The 19,008-nt window shown below is 38.7% G+C and overlaps 1 protein-coding gene across 4 annotated transcripts in view; it reads right to left on the reverse strand.

The window, feature by feature from the left end:
* The window catches only part of USP3 (ubiquitin specific peptidase 3), a 237,031-nt gene that overhangs the window by 8,650 nt on the left and 209,373 nt on the right, over window positions 1-19,008 (reverse strand). For all 4 annotated transcript variants that reach the window (XM_043471729.1, XM_043471728.1, XM_043471727.1 and 1 more), the window contains exon 12: window positions 386-504. In XM_043471729.1, coding sequence (XP_043327664.1) covers window positions 386-504 — 119 coding nt within the window. The remainder of the gene's footprint in view (window positions 1-385; window positions 505-19,008) is intronic.

Consider the following 19,008-nt stretch of genomic DNA (forward strand, 5'->3'; position numbering starts at 1 on the left):
CTAAGCCCAAAGTAACAGCCTGGGCTTGTGATGGTGTCTGATGTGGAGGGCGATTTTGTGGGACTGAGCCCCTTTACCCTGTGGAATCTGATGCTCTCTCTGAGTATACAGTGTCAGAATGGAGTTGAATTGTATGTAGGACGCCCATGGTGTCAGAGAACTGCATGTTGGTGGTGTGGTGGGGAAACCCCACCCGTCACACTCTGTAAATAGTGATGAGGAAATATTTACTTATGAATTCATAAAGGGCTTAGCTTTACTGAAAACCCTAGAGACAAACGCAGAACAGATTATATACGTATAAAGTTAGAAAAATAATTTGTCTTCCAACCAATCAAGCATTTCCCCCTCAAAACTGCATTATAATTTGAAATGCAATGCTTACCTTGGGTAGTTTTTGAATCCAAAACTTTTTAGTGGACTTTTGTTTCTTCTTGCACTTGTGGCACATATATAACTCTGTCTCATCAAGTTCTTCTAAGTCAGTAAAACTGCGAAGACAATCTAAAACCAAATTGATTTTGGCAGCATTAAAAGAGGATGCCTTTTATAGAGGAAGTGTACTGTAGGGAAAAAAAAAACTATGAACTCTGAAAGTGAACAATTCGGGTTCAGATCTCAGCTTTATTAGCTGTGTGACCTTAGACGAGTCAGCTTTTCTCTTGCAAAATGGAGACCCTGAAAAAGTCTACATTGAAGAACTGTTGTGAGAAAGAGAAGTAGCATGTAATAATGTGCCTGGCATCATGTCTAACATCTGGTGATGATCAGTTCATGACAGATGATATTATTGTAGTTGGGTTTACTATAATTAGTAAAAGAATTAATCTGAATAATTCTGACAAAAGTGGTTCCCTAATGAAATCAAGGTTCAAACAGCAGTTTTCTCTCAATGTCTTATATAACAAAGGACAGAACCCAAGTTCATAAAAAAGTCAAATTTAGATCAAATGTTTCACAGTCAGAACTTATTCAAAAATAAACATAAATTACAAAAGGCTGCATCACTGGACCTTCCTTCAATATCTCCAGTGAATCCTGTGTTTCACACTCTACTCAAAATCCTGTGAGATGAACCATAGGTATATTTTTTCCTTTCAAAGATTTAACTGTGTGACCTGGGGTTTAGTAAACTTTGGCCCCAAGCCAAATCCAGCCACCTGATTTTGTAAATAAAGCCTGGAACATAATCACACCTACTCATTTATATACTCCCTGGCTGCTTTTACACTACAGCAGCAGACGCGAGCAGCTGTGGCACAGACTTTATTTACTGAAAAGCCTAAAATAATTACCATCTGGCCCTTTAAAGAAAAAGTTTGCTGAATCCTGGCACAATTAGTAATGTATTCAGAAGTCCATATGAAATGAATGCATTGTTCTGTGAGAATTAATATACTATTTTTACTATTTTTTTAAGAGAAAAATATGAATGCTTTTGTATCCACCACTCTGGTAAGGATATGAACTGTCTAGTACTTGAGGAACCAGAGTTTATGTGAATGGCATCCCCTAGAGTTGTGGAGAGGGTGGCCAGGCCTGTTCAGAGCTTCCTAGGTGCCTCTTCCCAAGCAGCCCTCCCCGCACCCTAGAAGAACTCACTATCCTGACTTTTGTTCAGTCATTTCTTGGCTTGTCTTTCTAGATCATATATAATGCCCTTATGCATCTTTCAACAATATAATGCTTGGTTTGAGAAGTTGGTTGGGTCACAAGCACAAACAGCATATAAGGAAAGGCAACCTTGTACTCGAGAGTCTTCAGGTCATAGTCAACCTAGGCATTAGAGACAGTGTAAGGAAGAGCCCCTTCAGGGAAGTTGGTGGGGCAAGGTCTAGCAGGGTTTATGAGTGGGCCAGATTCTACACAAACCAACACATGTCCAGAGGCCCCATGTGCTTTTTTTTTTTTTCAGCATACTTTTTAAAACCATAACATAACATCAGTTTTGAGTGTATAATATAATGTTTCAGGATTTGTATATATTGTGAAATTATCACAATAAATCTAGTTACCATTAGTCACGATAAGTTACAAATTTGTTTCTTCTGATGAGAGCTTATAAGATTTATTCTTAGTGACTTCCAAATATGCAATAAAGAATTAACTGTAGTTAGCATGCTATTCATTACATCCCTATGACTTACAAGTGCAAAATTGTACTTTTTGACTCCCTTTACCCATTTTACCGACCCCACCCCCAACCCTGGCACCAACCAATCTGTTATCCTTATTTATGAACTTATTTTTGTTTTTTAAATTTCGTTAAGTGAGGTCATATGGCATTTGTTTTTCTCCGACTTACTTTACGTAGGATAGTACCCTCAAGATCCATCCGTGTTGTCCCAAATGGCAAGATTTCTTTCTCATGACTGAATTATATTCCATTGTGCATGTGAGTGAGTATGAGAGTGTGTGTGCATGTTATCACATTTTCTTTACCCATTCGTCCATCACTGGACACTGTATCTTGGCTATTGTAAATGCTGCTGCAATGAACATGAAGGTGCATGTATCTTTTGAAATTAGTGCTTTTGTTTTCTTTGGACAAATACCCAGAAGTGGAGTTGCTAGATCATATGGTAGTTCTATTTGTAATTTTTTGAGGAACCTCCATACTGTTTTCTGTAGTGGCTACACCAATTTATAATCCCACTAACAATGAGGGTTCCCTTTTCTCCACATCCTCCTCAACACTTGTTAGTTGTTGTCTTCTTGATGACTGCCATTTTTATAGGTGTGAGGTGGTATTTCATTGTGGTCTTGATTTTTATTTCCCTGGTCATTAATGATGTTGAACATCTTTTCATATACCTGTTGGCCCTCTGTATGTCTTTGGGAAAATGTCTACTTATATCTGCTCATTTCTTACAGCTGACTCCACTTATACGCAGATACTTTTTAGTAGCAAATGCTACAATACTATATGGTCTGTGGTTGGTTGAACCCATAAAGCAGAACTGTGTATATGAAGGGCTGACTATAAATTACACATGAACTAACCTCCTCATTGTTCAAGGGTTGACTATAATCAGGTTTTTTTCTGCTACAGAGTTGTGCAAAATTTTCAAAATATATTTTAGATATTAACTCCTTATCAGATATATGATGCAAATTCAGTAGGTTGCCTTTTCATTTTGTTGATGATTTCCTTTGCTTTACAGAAGGTTTTTATATTAATGTGGTCCCACTTATTTTTCATTTTGTTGCCTTTGCTTTTGAAGTCAGATCCAAAATATCATCACCAGGACTGATGTCAAGGAATTGACTGCATGTGTTTTCTTCCAGGGATTTTAGGGTTCAGGTATTAACGTTCAATTCTTTAATCCATTTTGAGTTAACTGGTGTGTACATTAGTGGTCCAGTTTCATTATTTTACATATGGCTGTCCAGTTTTCCAAACACCATTTATTGAAGAGACCGTCCTTTCTCCATTGTGTGTTCTTGGCTCTGTTGTCATATATTAACTGACCCATGTATACATGATTTATTTCTGGGTTCTCTATTCTGTTCCATTGATCTATATGTCTGTTTTTGTGTGAATACTATACTGTTTTGATGACTGTAGCTTTGAATTATAGTTTGAAGTCAGGAAGCATAATACTTCCAGCTTTTTCTTTTCTCTCAAGAGTGCTTTGGCTATTTGGGGTTGTTTGTGGTCCCATATAAGTCTTAGAATTATTTGCTCTAGTTCTGTGAATGATGCTACTGGTCTTTTTACAGGAATTGCATTGAATCTATAGATTGCCTTGGGTAGTACGGTCATTTTAACCACTGATTCTTCCTATCTGTGAGCACAGTATATCTTTCCATTTGTTTGTGTCATCTTCACTTTCTTTTGTTAATGTCTTATAGTTTTCTAAGTACATGTCTTTTACATCTTTGGTTGGATTTATTTCTAAGTATTTTATTCCATTTGATCCAACTGTAAATGGGACTGCTTTCTTTTTTAAAAAGAGATTTTATTTATATATTTTTGGCTGTGCCGGGTCTTCATTGCCACACATGGACTTTCTCTAGTTGCAGCGAGCAGGGACTACTCTCCAGTTGCAGTGCATGGGCTTCTCATTTGTGGTGGCTTCTCTTGTGGAGCAGGCACTCTAAGGCACACAGGCTTCAGCAGTTCTGGCTCCTGGGCTCTAGGGCATAGGCTTAATAGTTGTGGCCCACAGGTTTAGTTGCATGTGGGATCTTCCCAGACCAGGGATGGAACCCGGGTCTCCTGCATTGGCAGATGGAGTCTTTACCAGTGAGCCACCAGGGACGCCCCGGGATTGTTTTCTTAACTTCTCTTTCTGAGAGTTCAATATTAACATATTATGGAATTACAACAGATTTTTGTATATTGATTTTGTGTCCTGCAACTTTACTGAATTTGCTTTATTCTAACAGGTTTTTTTTTTTTAATGGAGTCTTTGGGATTTTCTGTAGATATAACATGTCATCTGCAAACAGTGGCAGTTTTACATCTTCCTTTCTTATCTGAATGCCCTTTCTTTCTTGCCCAACTGCTATGGCTAGGTCTCCCAATACTGTATTGAGCAAAAGTGGTGTAAGGGAACATTCTTATCTTGTCCCTCATCTTAGAAGAAGAGATTTCAGTTTTGCACCACTGAGTATGTTAGCTGTAGACCTGGCACGTGTGCATGCATGCTATGCTACTTCAGTCGTGTCCGACTCTCTGCGACCCTGTGAACTACAGCCCGCCAGGCTCCTCTGTCTGTGGGGATTCTCCAGGCAAGAATACTGGGGCAGGTTGCCATGCCCTCCTCCAGGGGGTCATCCCAACCCAGGGATCGAACCCACATCTTCTATCTCCTGCATTGGCAGGAGGATTCTTTTTTGGAGGGGAGGGGGCAGGAAGGTTCTTTACCACTAGCGCCACCTGGGAAAACCAGACCTGATATATATGACCTTGATTATGTTGAGGTATATTCCCTCTACACCCACTTTAAGAGTTTTTACCAAAAATTGATGTTCAATTTTCTCAAATTTTCTTTCATCTATAGAAATGATCATGTCATTTTTATCCTTCATTTTGTAAATGTGGTGTATCACTTTGATCAACTTTGCAGATGTTGAACCATCTTTGCATCCCTGACATAAATCCTACATGATTATGGTATATGATATTTTCAATGTATTGTTGAATCATGTATCCTAGTATTTTGTGAGGTTTCTGTGTTTTTGTCATCAGGGATATTGGCCTCTAATGTTCTTTTCTTATGTCCTTGTGTGATTTGGCTATCAGGTAAAGCTGGCTTTGTAAAATGGGTTTGGAAATGTTCCCTTCTCTTCTGTTTATTGGAAGAGTTTGAGAAGGAGTGTATTCTTCTTTGAATGTTTAGTTGAATTCACCAGTGAAGCTGTCTGATCCTGGATGCTGTTTGTTGGGAGGTTTTGCTTACTGATTCAGTTTCCTTACTAGTAACTGATCTGTTGAGATTTCTGTTTCTTCATAATTCAGTCTTGGTAGGTTTCATGTTTCTAGGAATTTATCCATTTCATCTGTATTGTCCAATTTGTCATCATATAATTGTTCATCGTGGTCTCTTATCATCCTTTGCATAGCTGTGGTATTGGTTGTAATGTCTCCTCTTTCATTTCTGATTTTTATCTATTTGAGTCCTCTTTTTTAAATTGTTTTTAATAATGCCTTTTATTTATTTACTTGATCATACCACATGGCATGCAGGATCTTAGTTCCCTGGCTAGATATTGAGCCCATGCCCCCTGTAGTGGAAGCACAGAGTCCTAACCACTGGACTGCCAGGGAATTCCCAGTCCTGTCTTTTTTGCTCGGTAAATCACAGCTAAAGGTTTGGCAGTTTAGTTTACCTTTTCAAAGAATCAGCATTTAGTTTTACTGATCTTTTCTATTGTCTTTTTTGTCTCTATTTATTTTTGCTCTGATCTTTGTTATTTCCTTCCTTCTAATAACTCTGGACTTCATTTTTTGTTCTTTTTCTAGTCCCTTGAGGTATAAACCTATGTTATTCAAATTTTTTCTTGTTTCTTGAGGATAGGCGTTTATTGCTATGAGCTTCCCCCTTAACAAGCTTCTCAGATGGAGCAGTGGTAGAGAATCTGCCTACCAATGCAGGAGACATGGGTTCAATCCCTGGGTTGGGAAAATCCCCTGGAGAAGGAAACAGCAACCCACTCCAGTATTCTTGCCTGGGAAATCCCATGGACAGAGAAGCCTGGCAGGGTACAGTCCACAGGGTCACAAAGAGTCAGACATGGGTAAGCATACATGCACAGTCCCTCTTATAACTGCCTTTGCTGCATCCTATGAATTTGGTATATTTCCTTTTTCATTTGTCTGAAGGTATTGTTTGATTTCTCTTTTGACCTACCAGTTGTTCAGTAGCAAGTGGTTTTCATCTTCACATTTGTCACTTTTCCAATTTTCTTCTTGTAGTTGACTTCTGTTTTCATTCCATCATGGATGTGAAAGATGTTTGATAGCATTTCAGCCATATTAAATTTATTAAGACTTGTTTGGTGAACTTCCTAGTGGTCCAGTGGTTAGGAAGCCACACTTTCACTTCTGAGGACCCGGGTTTGATCCCTGGTCCAGAACTAAGATCCCACGAGCCATGTGATGTGGCACAAAAAAAAAAAAAAACCAATTTGTTTTGTGACCAAAAATGTGATTTACCTCGGGAATATTCCTTGTGCACTTAAGAATGTGTATTCTACTGCTTTTGTATGGAATGTTGTATGTATGTCTGTTACATTTATGTGATCTAACATATCATCTAAAGCCAGGGTTTCCGTATGGATTTTTTGTCTGGGTGGTCAATGCACTGATATAATTGGGGCATTAAAGTCCCCACTATTTATTGTATTGCTATTTCTCACATTAAGTCTGTTAAAATTTACAAATGTCACATCCTCTTCTTGGGTTGACCCCTTTATCATTATGTAACACCCATCTTTGTCTCTTTTTACAGTCTGTTTTAAAATCCATCTGTCTGTTAGGCCTGCCCTAACTTTCCTTTGCTCTCCTTTGCATGCGATATATTTTTCTATCCTCCTCCTTTCACTCTGTGTCCTTACTATCTGTAGTGAGTCTCTTCTAGACAGCATATAAATGGGTCCTGTTTTTTTTAACCCACTCAGCTGCTCTGTCTCTTGACTGGAGAACTTAGTACATTTACATTTAATTATTAACATAATTAACCATAATTATTGATGGGTATGTGCCGATTACTATTTTCTTAATTGTTTTCTGGCTGTTTTATAATTCCCCTCTGTTCTCCTTTTGCTCTCTTCTTTTGTGGTTCGATGACTTTCTTTAGGCTTAAATTTCTTTCTCATCTTTTGTGTATTTGCTATAGGTTTTACTTTGTGGGTACCAGGAAGCTTACAAATACCCTCCTGTTGAAAGTGGAAAGAGTTACAACTTTATAACAATCTATTTTAAGTTGATAGTAAGTTAAAACACATTCTAAATTTCTTCCTGCCCACATTTTATTTAAGTCACATCCTTTTATATTGTGTATCCCTTAACTAATTATTGCAATTATAGTTATTTTTACTACTTCTGTCTTTTAACCTTCATACTAGTTTATAAGTGATTAATCCACTGCTTTTACTAAATATTTACCTTTGACAGATTTACACTTTTGTATGTTTTTATAATTAGTGCCCCTTATTTTCATCTTAAAGAAGTTTCTTTAACACTTCTTATAAAGTCAGTTTAGTGATGATGAACTCCTTTAGCTTTTGCCTGTCTGGAAAACTCTATCTTGTTTCAATTCTGAGTGATAAATATGCCAGGTAGAATATTTTTGATAGAATTTCTTTTCTTTCAGCACTTTGAATATGTCGTGTTACTCCCTTCTGGCCTGCAAAGAGTCTGCTGAAAAATTAAGATTCTCTCCTTGTTTTTAACTTTTGACATTTTAATTATAATGTGTCTTGGTGAATTACTTTGGGCTCAGTATTTTTGGAACTCCCCGGGCTTCCTGGATCTGGATGTCAGTTTTCTTCCCCGGATTAGGGGTATTTTCAGCAATTGTCTTCAAATTTAAGTTTTCTGCTCCTTCTGGCACTTCTGTAATGCAAATATTCTGTGACTTCGATACTTGGTACTTATATTTTCTATCTCTTTGTTGAAGTCCTCACTGTTTGTTCACCCATTCTTCCCCTGAGACAGGTGAGCATCTTTATGACAATTATTTTGAACTCTACCAGGTCAATTATTTATCTAATTAAGTTTTTTTTAAATGGGGCTTTATCTTGTTCTTTCATTTGGCCCATAGTCCTTTTGCTTGACTCTGCACATTAGATATGAGTCAACTCCCCAGTCTTGAAGGAGTGGATTTTGTGTAGGAGATGAACCTTACTGCTTAACCTTGCTCTAGCTGTTGGCTGTCTCTCAAAGCTTTCTGATTGTCTAAACAGCTGCCTATTTTATTGTTAAGAGCTCTTAGTAGTTGAAGGTATGCCAAGACCTGTCATTTTCCCAAAGGGAAGAATCTCAGGCAGCAGATTTTAAAGTATGCAAATGTATACAGTCCTATGAGATCTGGAGGTGTCCCTCCCACCAGAATCCAAAAAACTGGGGTCCATATGAGGGTATAAACTTCTTTTCTGGAAGATACCAGTGATCTATGAGATGGCCTCCCTGGCCTATGTTTTCTGAGAGGGCCTCTGTAAGCCCCTAGACGTATGTCAAACCAGAACCCTGCCCCTCGGGCCAAAGCTCTAGGAGAGGGAGATTGGCCTCTTTCACAGGAACACTTGGGTGTGTTTTAGTCAGCTGTCTGAGCAGTGCCCTGGGGTTGGTGGCCTACATTGTTACAGTCCTGTGTGACCGAGGAACCCAACCCCTCTCCCCTGGCCTCTGGAGACAGGCAGTCAAGGGGCATCCCTTAGGCTGCAGCCACAAAAAAAGGAACAGCAGACGTGTGTAAAAGCTCCCCTCCAGGAGATACTGGAGCCGTGGAGCACGGCAGGAGAAGACCTCACTCATTGTCCAGAATTTCTGGAAAGGATATCGTGAGCCTTAGATGTGTGTTTAATTAGAAGCCTACCCTTCAGGCTGCAGCTATGATGATGTGCTAACAGGCCTCTTTCAAAGAAAGGCTGAGCTCCCAGTCTGTTGCTTCTTGTTGTGCCTAGAGGGGGGTGGCTGCTTAAGAGCTGTTGCTCCATTGGTTACAGTCCTGTGGGACCTGTGGGCATGACCCTGCTGGCCACCAGAGTCAGGTGATATAAAGGTGTCCCCTGAAAGGGGCTACAAAAATCCAAGGGCCAGACAAGGGTGTAAGCTTCTGGCTGGAAGACACTGGTGAGCTAGGGCAAGGCCGAAGGGGAGCAGAAAGGAGATGTCCACTGGCCTCCATTCCCTGAGAGCAACTCTGTTGGCCCCTAGGACTGTGCCAGATTGGAAGCCTGCCCCTCAGGCCAAGGCTCCTGCACAAGCAGTCTCAAGACTGGGTGTATTTCAGCCTGTGTTTCTGTTTCTGTGCAATGCTGTGGGGATGGCAGTCGGCCAAGAACTGTCTCTCCACTGTTAATAGTCTCACGGGGCCCAGGAATGCATGCCAGGTGATCAAGGGGGCATCCCTGGGTGGGAGCTGACACATGTAAAAGTTCCCCTCCAGGAGATGGTGATGCTCTGGAGTGTGGCAGAGAACAGCCTGAAGATGGTGCCTGCTGGCCGGAGCAAAACAGAAAAGGAGTATAAAGATGGCACCCACCAAAACAAAACAAAAAACCCACACACAACATGGCATCTGCAGGTTTTACCAGGGCAGAGAGCATGAAGGTGGTGCCCCCAGCCTCCATCCCGAGCGGGTATTGCAGCGGGCCCCGGCCTCTTAGGCTGATGCTTTAAGATCAGCAGATAAGCCTGAGTCAAGTCTTGGTGCATTTCCAATGGCTGCTTCAGTGTGGAGCCCTGAGATGAGAGCCTGTGCACGGGCCCTTTAAGAGCCACTTCCAAGTCTCGTGGGTCTGGTGGATACAAACCCTGCTAGTGTTCAAAGCTGGATATTTTGAGGCCTCACCTCTCAGGTGCGGGTCTTAAAAGTTGGGGTGCCTGGTGTGGGTTTCAAACCCTTCCCTCCTTAGAGAGAAGCTCTGGGTGAGGGCTTATGGTGAGATGATGTCTCAGCCTCTCCTACCCACTACAATCTGGTTTCTTTCTTACTTGCCCAACGTGCAGGAGTCTCTCTGTTAGTTTTTAGAGTTTTTTCAAAGCAAATTGTTCCATACATAGCTGGAGATCTGTGCATCCATGGAAGGAGGTAAGCTCAGGATCTTCCTGTGTCACCATCTTGAGTTGGAACCCTCCCCCATACATTCTTTTTTCTTTTAAATTGAAGTATAGTTGATTTGCAATGTTGTATTAATTTCTGCTGTATAAAAAAGTGATTCAGTTTTATATATATATATATATATATATATATATATTCTTTTAAAAAATACTTTTCCATTATGGTTTATCATAGGATATTGAATATATAGTTCTCTGTGCTATACATAAGGACCCTATTGTTTACCCATTCTGTATATAATAGCTTTATATCTGATAACCCCCACCTCCCACTCCATCCTTCTCACAGCTTTCTCCCCCTTGGCAGCCCCAAGTCTGTTCTCTGTGAGTCTGTTTCTATTTCATAGATAGGTTTGTTTGTGTCATATTTTAGATTCCACATGAGTAATATCATATGGCATTTGTCTTTCTCTTTCTGGCTTACTTCACTTAAAATGATCTCAGCTATGTCACTGCAAATGGCATTATTTCATTCATTTTTCTGTCTGGGTGGTATCCCATTGTGTATATGTATCACATCTTCCTTCTCCATTCATCTCTCACTAACCATTTAGGTTATTTCCACATCTTGGCTATTGTGAACAGTGCTGCTATGAATAGGGGTGCATGTATCTTTTTGGATTAGAGGTTTGTCTGGATATATGTCCATGAGTGGGACTGCTGGACCATATGGCAATTCTATTTTTAGTTTTCTGAGATACTCCATACTATTTTCCATAGTGGCTACACCAAATTCCCACCAATAGTATAGGAGGGTTATTCTCTCTTCTCTATACCCTCTCCAGCATTTATTTGTAAAGTTTCTAGTAATGGCCCTTCTGACCACCAGTGTGAGGTGGTGTACCTCACTGTAGTTTTGATTTGCATTTCTCTAATAATTAGTGATGTTGAGTATCTTTTCATGTGCCTGTTGGCCATCTGTATTTCTTCTTTGGAGAAATGTCTGTTTACGCTGTCTGCCCATTTTTCTGTTGAATTGTTTTTTGTTGTTGAGTTGTATAAACTGTCTGCATATTTTGGAGATTAATCCCTTGTCAGTCACACTGTTTGGAAATACCCTCTCCCATTCTGTAGACTGTCTTTTCATTTTGTTTCTGGTTTATTTTGCTCTGCAAAAGTTTGTAAGTTTGATTGGGTCCCATTTGTTTATTTTTGTTTTCATTTCTATTATCTTGGAAGATTAGTAGAATTAGAATCCTCATGCATTGCTGGCGGGAATGTAAAATAATACAGCCACTGTGGAAAACAGTCTGACAGTACCTCAAAAAATTAAAGAATTACCATATGATCTAGCCGTTCTACTCCTAGGTATACTCTCAGAAGAACTGAAAGCAGGGACTCAAACAGATATTTGTACACTTATGTTTGCAGCAACATTTTTCATAATAGCCAAAAGGTAAAAGCAACCCAAGTTTACATCAATAGATTAATGGATAAACAAAATGTCGTATATATGTACAGTGGAGTATTAGCCTTAAAAAGGAGGGCAATTCTGATACGTGCCACATTAAAGATCAACCTTGAAAACAAGTGAAATACACCAGTCACAGAAGGATAATAGTACGATTCATGGAAAGTAGAATAGAGGTACCAGGCCTTGGGAGAGAGAAATGGGGAGTTATTGTTTAATTGGTACATTTTCTGTTTGGGGTGATTTTAAAAGTTCTGGAAACAGTGGTGATGGTTGCATAATGTGAATTTACTGGCTGCTGCTGAATTGTACACCTAAAAAGTATTAACGTGGTAAATTTTATGTACATTTTACCAGAATAAAAAAAAAAGTCTTTTTAAAAAAATAAATGAAAATCAGTATCTGCCTAAAACTTTCATGAACAAATAAGAGATTAGGCAAGAATGATGATGCTGAGATGCCTGGTCACTCAGCTTCTCTATCCCATATTAACCAGGTGCTTTTATGATTTGCTAGCAAGACACCATTCTCTAGGTCTCCCCAACCACACAACACTGAAAAAGAAAACAACTTGATGGTGGGGAAGCATTTGTCCCCTATATTTAACCTGCACTGAACCACTTTCCTGTATAGAAGCATGCAGTTGTTCAGAGGGACATACTAGTGACTTCGTAGGTAGGCACTGTAAAAGTCTCCTTATGATAATTATTTAGAACCTCTAATTTCAGGAACTTGATACCCTTATAAATGTTGAGATTAGTGAAAGAATGTATCAGTATTTCGCAGCAACTCATTTGCATTTTTGAGACCAGAATGTAAAATGCATTGGTTTTCTGGACTGCCCTCTGGTTTTTCCTCCTTGCCGCACTGCTGGGTGCCTCCGCAGCCACAGTGCAGCCCTCCCTCCGCGGGGAGGCCGAGCCCGCTTCCCACTCGCACACCCTCGAGCCTCCTCTGCACCTCACCTGGCCTCGGCCCTCATCACCTGCTCCTTTTCTGAAAAGAGCCCCTCCCTCCAGCAACCTTCCAGTCCTTACCTTCTGCCTGACATAATTGCAACCTCCCCCAGCATCTTTTTGCTTTCCAACATTTTCTTCCTTTGTGTTTTTATTCCTCCTGAATTTTTGAGAGGCTTAAACTTACGGGGTAACCAACAAGGAAGTGGTCTCATGGCCAACTTCTGCATAAAATAGTACAGAGTTCCCTCCATTTCCAGTGAGGCCACACATGACACTCCAAAACGGAACAGAAGACATGAAACGCCCATTAGACGACTCAGCACAGGCTGAGGCTGGCGTGCACTGCGCTCAGCTTTAAAGGGTGACCCAGCTGCTTTTAGGAGCCCTCAGCTTTAAAGGGTGACCCAGCTGCTTCTAGGAGCCCTCAGCTTTAAAGGGTGACCCAGCTGCTTCTAGGAGCCCTCAGCTTTAAAGGGTGACCCAGCTGCTTCTAGGAGCCCTCCTCGTATTCTCTCAACTCTCCCTGGAGCCGCCACAGGAAGCCCACACCTGCGGCTGAACCCAGGCCATGGTCAGTAGACTGCTGTGCCGGGGGAAGCCTCCAGGGAGTTTCAATAAATGCCATTACAAATCCTCGCTGGGTTTGTGGAGAACTACCCGCACTACCATAGTCATCTTCCTATGAATTTTAGAAAGCTTCTTTAGCGCGCCTGGAAAATTAAGGCCTGTTTGTCAAGGTTTCTATGGGTTAAAAAGTGACAACTCACAATCATTCTAAAGTTTCAACTGCTGCCTTTTTATAAAGGTTTTTGAATGAGATTTTAAATTAAAATATTCATAACCATGGTATTTCTGGAAATAGGCTTATAAGGGAAGTCTGCTTTCCTTTTTTGTGCTCTTTTGAATTTCCCCCCAATTTTACAATAAACATACAAAGACTTCTTTGTTTGAAACATCTCCTTGACATTCACAGATTTGACAGTTGCTTTGATGTCTTAACTATATGAAAAGTCTGAATGACCCTGAAATGTACTCCATTTTAATATTTTGCAGCAGCGTGAGTGTGAATTTCACCTCAGAGCTCAGATATAGATGTGAGTCATATGGTCGGTGATCAGTCTACGAGGCATCCAGCCCTCACACCTCAGCCAAGTTTTGTTGTTCTCTACTTACCTTCACTAAGGATCTGAGGAAACTGGTTAACCTTTTCATTTGTACTTCATTGCATTTCATGAGGAAAAGTGTGTGTGTGTGTGTGTATGCCATGGTGGCTTCTGAAACTCCTAAGATTCTTAAAGGTTTCAGGGCATAATATTTCACAAGTGTCAGTCTAACGAATTATATAAACTGTTTAAAGGGACTTTCCTGGTGGTCCAGTGGTTAAGACTCTGCCGTCCAATGCAGGGGCTGCAGGTTTGATCCCTGGCTGAGGAACCGAGATCTGACATGCTGCAGGGTACAGCCAAAAATTTAAATATAAGACTTGTAAAAAAAAAGAAATGTTTAAAAAAAGACCTGTTAAATAGTATCCTATAGAGAGCAAAAAATAAAAGTAGTTTGTTAAAGTTACTGAATCACTTTATGTACTACATAAATCTAACAGGGCAGTAATTTGGAAGTACGCATAAATAATCCACATTTTCTTTTACTCCCCCAAAGCAAATATATGAAAGTGATGCAATAAGTTAAAAAAAACAATATAAAAGAGATGAGAAATAGTTCCATTTCTTTCTGAATCCCACTACCCACTAAGATAATCACTGTGAACAGGTGTATGCTGCTCTAGAATTTTAGTGCACATATTTTAAAAATCTTCTACAAATTGAAGAATTCATGGGATAATTCTATATACATACTTCCATAGATAGTGTTTGACTCTCCAGTATTTTGTAGCTTTCTTTCTGTGGCCTAGCTATTGATCAGTTGTAGGATCCACAACTGTAGGATCGAGCTGTATGATGAGCTGTTGATCCTAACACCAATATATGAGTGCCCTCTTTAGGAAGCATTCACTAATAATGCATGTAATCAGTCTTTATCATCTTGACCAATTTTGCTTTACTGACGCTTTCTTGAATATAACTGAGACTTAGTATTTTTTCAGATGTTAAACTGACCATGTGCATTTCTTTCTCTCTTTTTTGAAATTTATTTTTGACTGCACTGGGTCTTTGTTGCTGTGTGGGCTTTGTCTAGCTGCGGCACGCCGGCCTCTCATTGTGGCGGCTTCTCTTGTTGCGGGGTACAAGCTCCGGAGTGCAGGCTTAGTAGCTGTGGTACACAGGCTTAGTTGCCCTGCGGGATGTGGTATCTTCCCAGACTAGGGATCCAACCAGTGTCCCAAGTATTGGCAGGAAGGTTTTTAACTACTGGACCATCAGGAAAGTCTTGCATTTCTTTCTTATTCATGTATTTGCCCAAGTACTTATATATATATATAAACATATATATATACACATATATATGTTACAAATATTAGTTTCAAGTTTATTAACTCCTTTTCCACTTTGCTTATGCCATCTTTTACCATTATACGGCTAAATTTATTAATTTCTAGCCTTGGTGATATACTTAGAAAGCTCTCTTCCTACAATACAATCATAGAGATATTTTCCAATGATGTCCTTTTTTATTTTTCACACTAAATCTTTAAGCCTCAAGTTAATTTGGGAAAACATGTACGTTAGGAATGAAATTAATGTTTCCCAATAAATTTTCACTTATACAATTTATTGACTAATTTCTTATTTTCTCCACTAATTTGAAGTGTCTTCTTTGCCATATAGTAAATTCCCATATACATATTTTCTAAACCTGTATCTGTTAAATTAGTGCCTCTAGGACACTACTTCCATTATCTCTGTCCTGCTCCATTATTTTTATTTTAAAACTTTTTAGTTCTTCTTAAGAATATCTGCTTGTAGAAGAAATTCTGAACTAATCAGAATTTTGTGAGTAATTTGGGGGAAACTGACATCTCTACCACATTGGGTCTTCCCATCCAAGAATATGACACAGCTGTTTATTCTGGCCTTTTCTGTCCTTCTATGAAGTTTTACAATTTTTTCATCTTGCACATTTCTCAATAAATTTATCTTTAAGTACTTTAGAGTTTTTGAATACAACTGTGAATAGGATCTTTTACTATGCATAAGAAGGTTAATTATTATTATTATTTTTTGCCTGTTTCTATTTGGCGATCTTACTAAACTTTTTGGCTCCAGATTAAGAACTTATTTATCTAATTAATACTTGTACTTATTTTTCTAAGTTGAGTGCTAGAAAAAGCAGGTCTCCTGCCCAGTCCCGTATTCCAGAGATAGCTAGTGTTAAACATTCTTTCATAATTTCCAACTGATTCTTTTGAAATATTCTAGGTATGTAAGAATTTAGTCTTTCCTCTTCATTACTTATTCTTATTTCTCTTCCTTATCTACTGCCTTGTCCCACAGCAGTAGTTCTGGCTGATTCCTGACTGTAATGGAAAGTCATTAGTGCTTCACTGTTAACTGGATGATCACTGATAGCTTTCAATGGATAATCTTCAACAGGTTGAGAACATGTTTATTCCTATAATAAAAGGGCTTTTTCTGCTTTTAATCAGTAATGAATCTGGAATTTTACCAAAACCTATTTGGGCATTTTGCTTTTTCTTCTCCCAATAAATTATACTTTCTACTGTTAAGTCAGTTTTGCATTATTGGACTAAATCCTACTTGATCTCTATATATATTGTTTTAGGACAGTCCTGGATTCTACTTGCTAACATTTTATTTAGGATTCTTTGATTTACAGTATTAGTAATATTAAACTACATTTTCTTTCCTTTTGGATGATATTTTTGTTACGATTTAGATCTGAGGTTATTTTAGCCTCTCATAATATAGACCCTTTCAATTACGTGATTTCAAATGTCAGTCGTGTTTCTCACCATCACTGTTCCTTTTTAAATGAAAACTAACCTGACAACCCACTCCAGTATTCTTGCCTGGAGAATTCCATGGACAGAGGAGTCTGGCAGGCTACAGTCCATGGGGTTGCAAAGAGTGGGACACCACTGAGCCTGACTAACATCAACAATTACAAATCCAAAAAGCACAAAAGCAAAATACTAGCCAAGTAGACTTTTAAGCATGTAAAAGCAATAGTTTTACACATCTCCATTCCCATTTAATAAACAAGTGTGTATCACTGAACTAAAACTAATCACACTATGAACCATCCAAGAAAAAATAGTGCCCTTAATTGATATTAACAGCAAACCAAAAGAGAACCACACCCTATCATATATTTTTTAAAGCTAACAGTAAGGTTATTATTTATTTATTATTGAAGTATAGCTGATTATTCTTAGTTTCAGGTGTACAGCAAAGTGGTTCAGTTATACATACAAATATATATTTTTTCAGATTCTTTTCCCTTATAGGTTATTACAAAATACTGAGTATAGTGTGCTACACAGTAGGTCCTTGGTGGTGATCTGTTTTATCTATAATACTGTGCATCTGTTAATCCCAAACTCCTCATTTATGCCTCTCCCTACCTTCCCCTTTAGTAAACATAAGTTTGTCTTCTATGTATTTGACTCTACTTCTGTCTTGTATTTAGGATTTTTTTTTTATTCCATATATAAGTGATACATGGTATCTGTCTTTCTCTGACTTACATCACCTAGTATAATGATCTCTAGGCCCGTCTATGTTCCTGCAAACAGCATTATTTCCTTCTTTTTTATGGCTTAATAGTATTCCATTGTGTGTATCTTCTTTATCCATTCTTCTATCAGTGGACATATAGGTTGCTTCCATGTCTTAACTATTGTAAACAGTGCTGCAGTGAACACTGGGGTGCACATATATTTTCAAATTATGGTTTTCTGGATATATGTACAGAAGTGGGACTGCTAGCTCATATATATGGCAGTTCTATTTTTAGTCTAAGGACCCTCCATACCTTTCTCCACAGTGGCTGCACCAATTTACTTTCTCACCAACAGTGTAAGAGGGACCCCTTTTCTCCACACCCTCTCTCTAACATTTATTGTTTGTAGACTTTTTTGATGATGGCCATTCTGACTGGTGTGAAGTAACACCTCTTCATTGTTTTGGTTGGCATTTCTCTAATAATTAGTGATGTTGAGCATATTTTCATGTGCATTTTGGCCATCTGTATGTCTGTTTTGGAGAAATGTCTGTTTCGATTTACTGCCAAGTTTTCGATTGGGCTGTTTGGTGTTTTGTTATTGAGCTACATGAGCTATTTATATACTTTGGAGATTAGTCCCTTGTCGGTGGCTTTATTTGCAAATATTTTCTCCCATTCTGTGGGTTGTTTTTTTTGTTTTGTTTATGGTTTCCTTTGCTATGCAAAAGCTTTTAAGTTTAATTAGGTCTCATTTGTTTTTATTTTCATTATTCTAGGAGGTGGAACCAAAAAGATACTGTTTCAGTTTATGCCAGAGAGTGTTCTGTGTTTTCCTCTTAAGAGTTTTAAATATCTAATCCTACATTTAGGTCGTTAATCCATTTTATTTTTGTGTATAACGTTAGAAAATGTTCTGGTTTCATTCTTTTACATGTAGCTCGCTGTTGTTTTCTCAGCATCACTTATTGAACAGACTGTCTTTGCTCCACTGTACAGTCTTGCCTACTTTGTCACGATTAGTTGACCATACATCTGTGGGTTTATCTCTGGACTTCCTATCTTGTTCCAATTGATCTATATTTCTGTTTTTGTGCCAGTACCATACTATTTTGATTACTGTAGTTCAGGTGCAGTCTAAAGTCAGGGAGCCTGATTGCTCCAGCTCTTTTTCCTTTCTCAAGACTGCTTTGGCTATCCGGAGTCTTTTCTGTTTGCATACAAACTGTAAACTTTTTTGGTCCTAGTTCTGTGAAAAATGCTATTGGTTATTTGATACGGATTGCACTGAATCTGTTCATTTCTTTGGGTAGTAGAGTCGTTTTTATATTGATTCTTACAATACAAGAACATGGTGTATCTCTTTGTGTCATCTTTGATTTCTTTCATCAGTATCTTATAGTTTTCTGAGTACAGATCTTTGGCCTCCTTAGGCAGGTTTATTCCTAGGTATTTTGTTCTTTTTGATGTGACGGTACATGGGATTGTTTCCTTAATTTCTCTTTCTGACCTTTCATTGTTAGTATACAGAAATGCCAGAAATTTCTGCATATTAATTTTGCATCTTACAACTTTACCAGATTCACTGATTAGCTCTAGTAGTTTTCTGGTAATATCTTTAGGATTTCCTATGTATGGTGTTATATCATATCATCTCAGAACAGACACTTCTTTTGGAACCCTTTATTTTTTTTTCTTCTGAT

This window comes from Cervus canadensis, chromosome 6 (assembly GCF_019320065.1).
Source record: "Cervus canadensis isolate Bull #8, Minnesota chromosome 6, ASM1932006v1, whole genome shotgun sequence".
Taxonomy (NCBI): domain Eukaryota; kingdom Metazoa; phylum Chordata; class Mammalia; order Artiodactyla; family Cervidae; genus Cervus; species Cervus canadensis.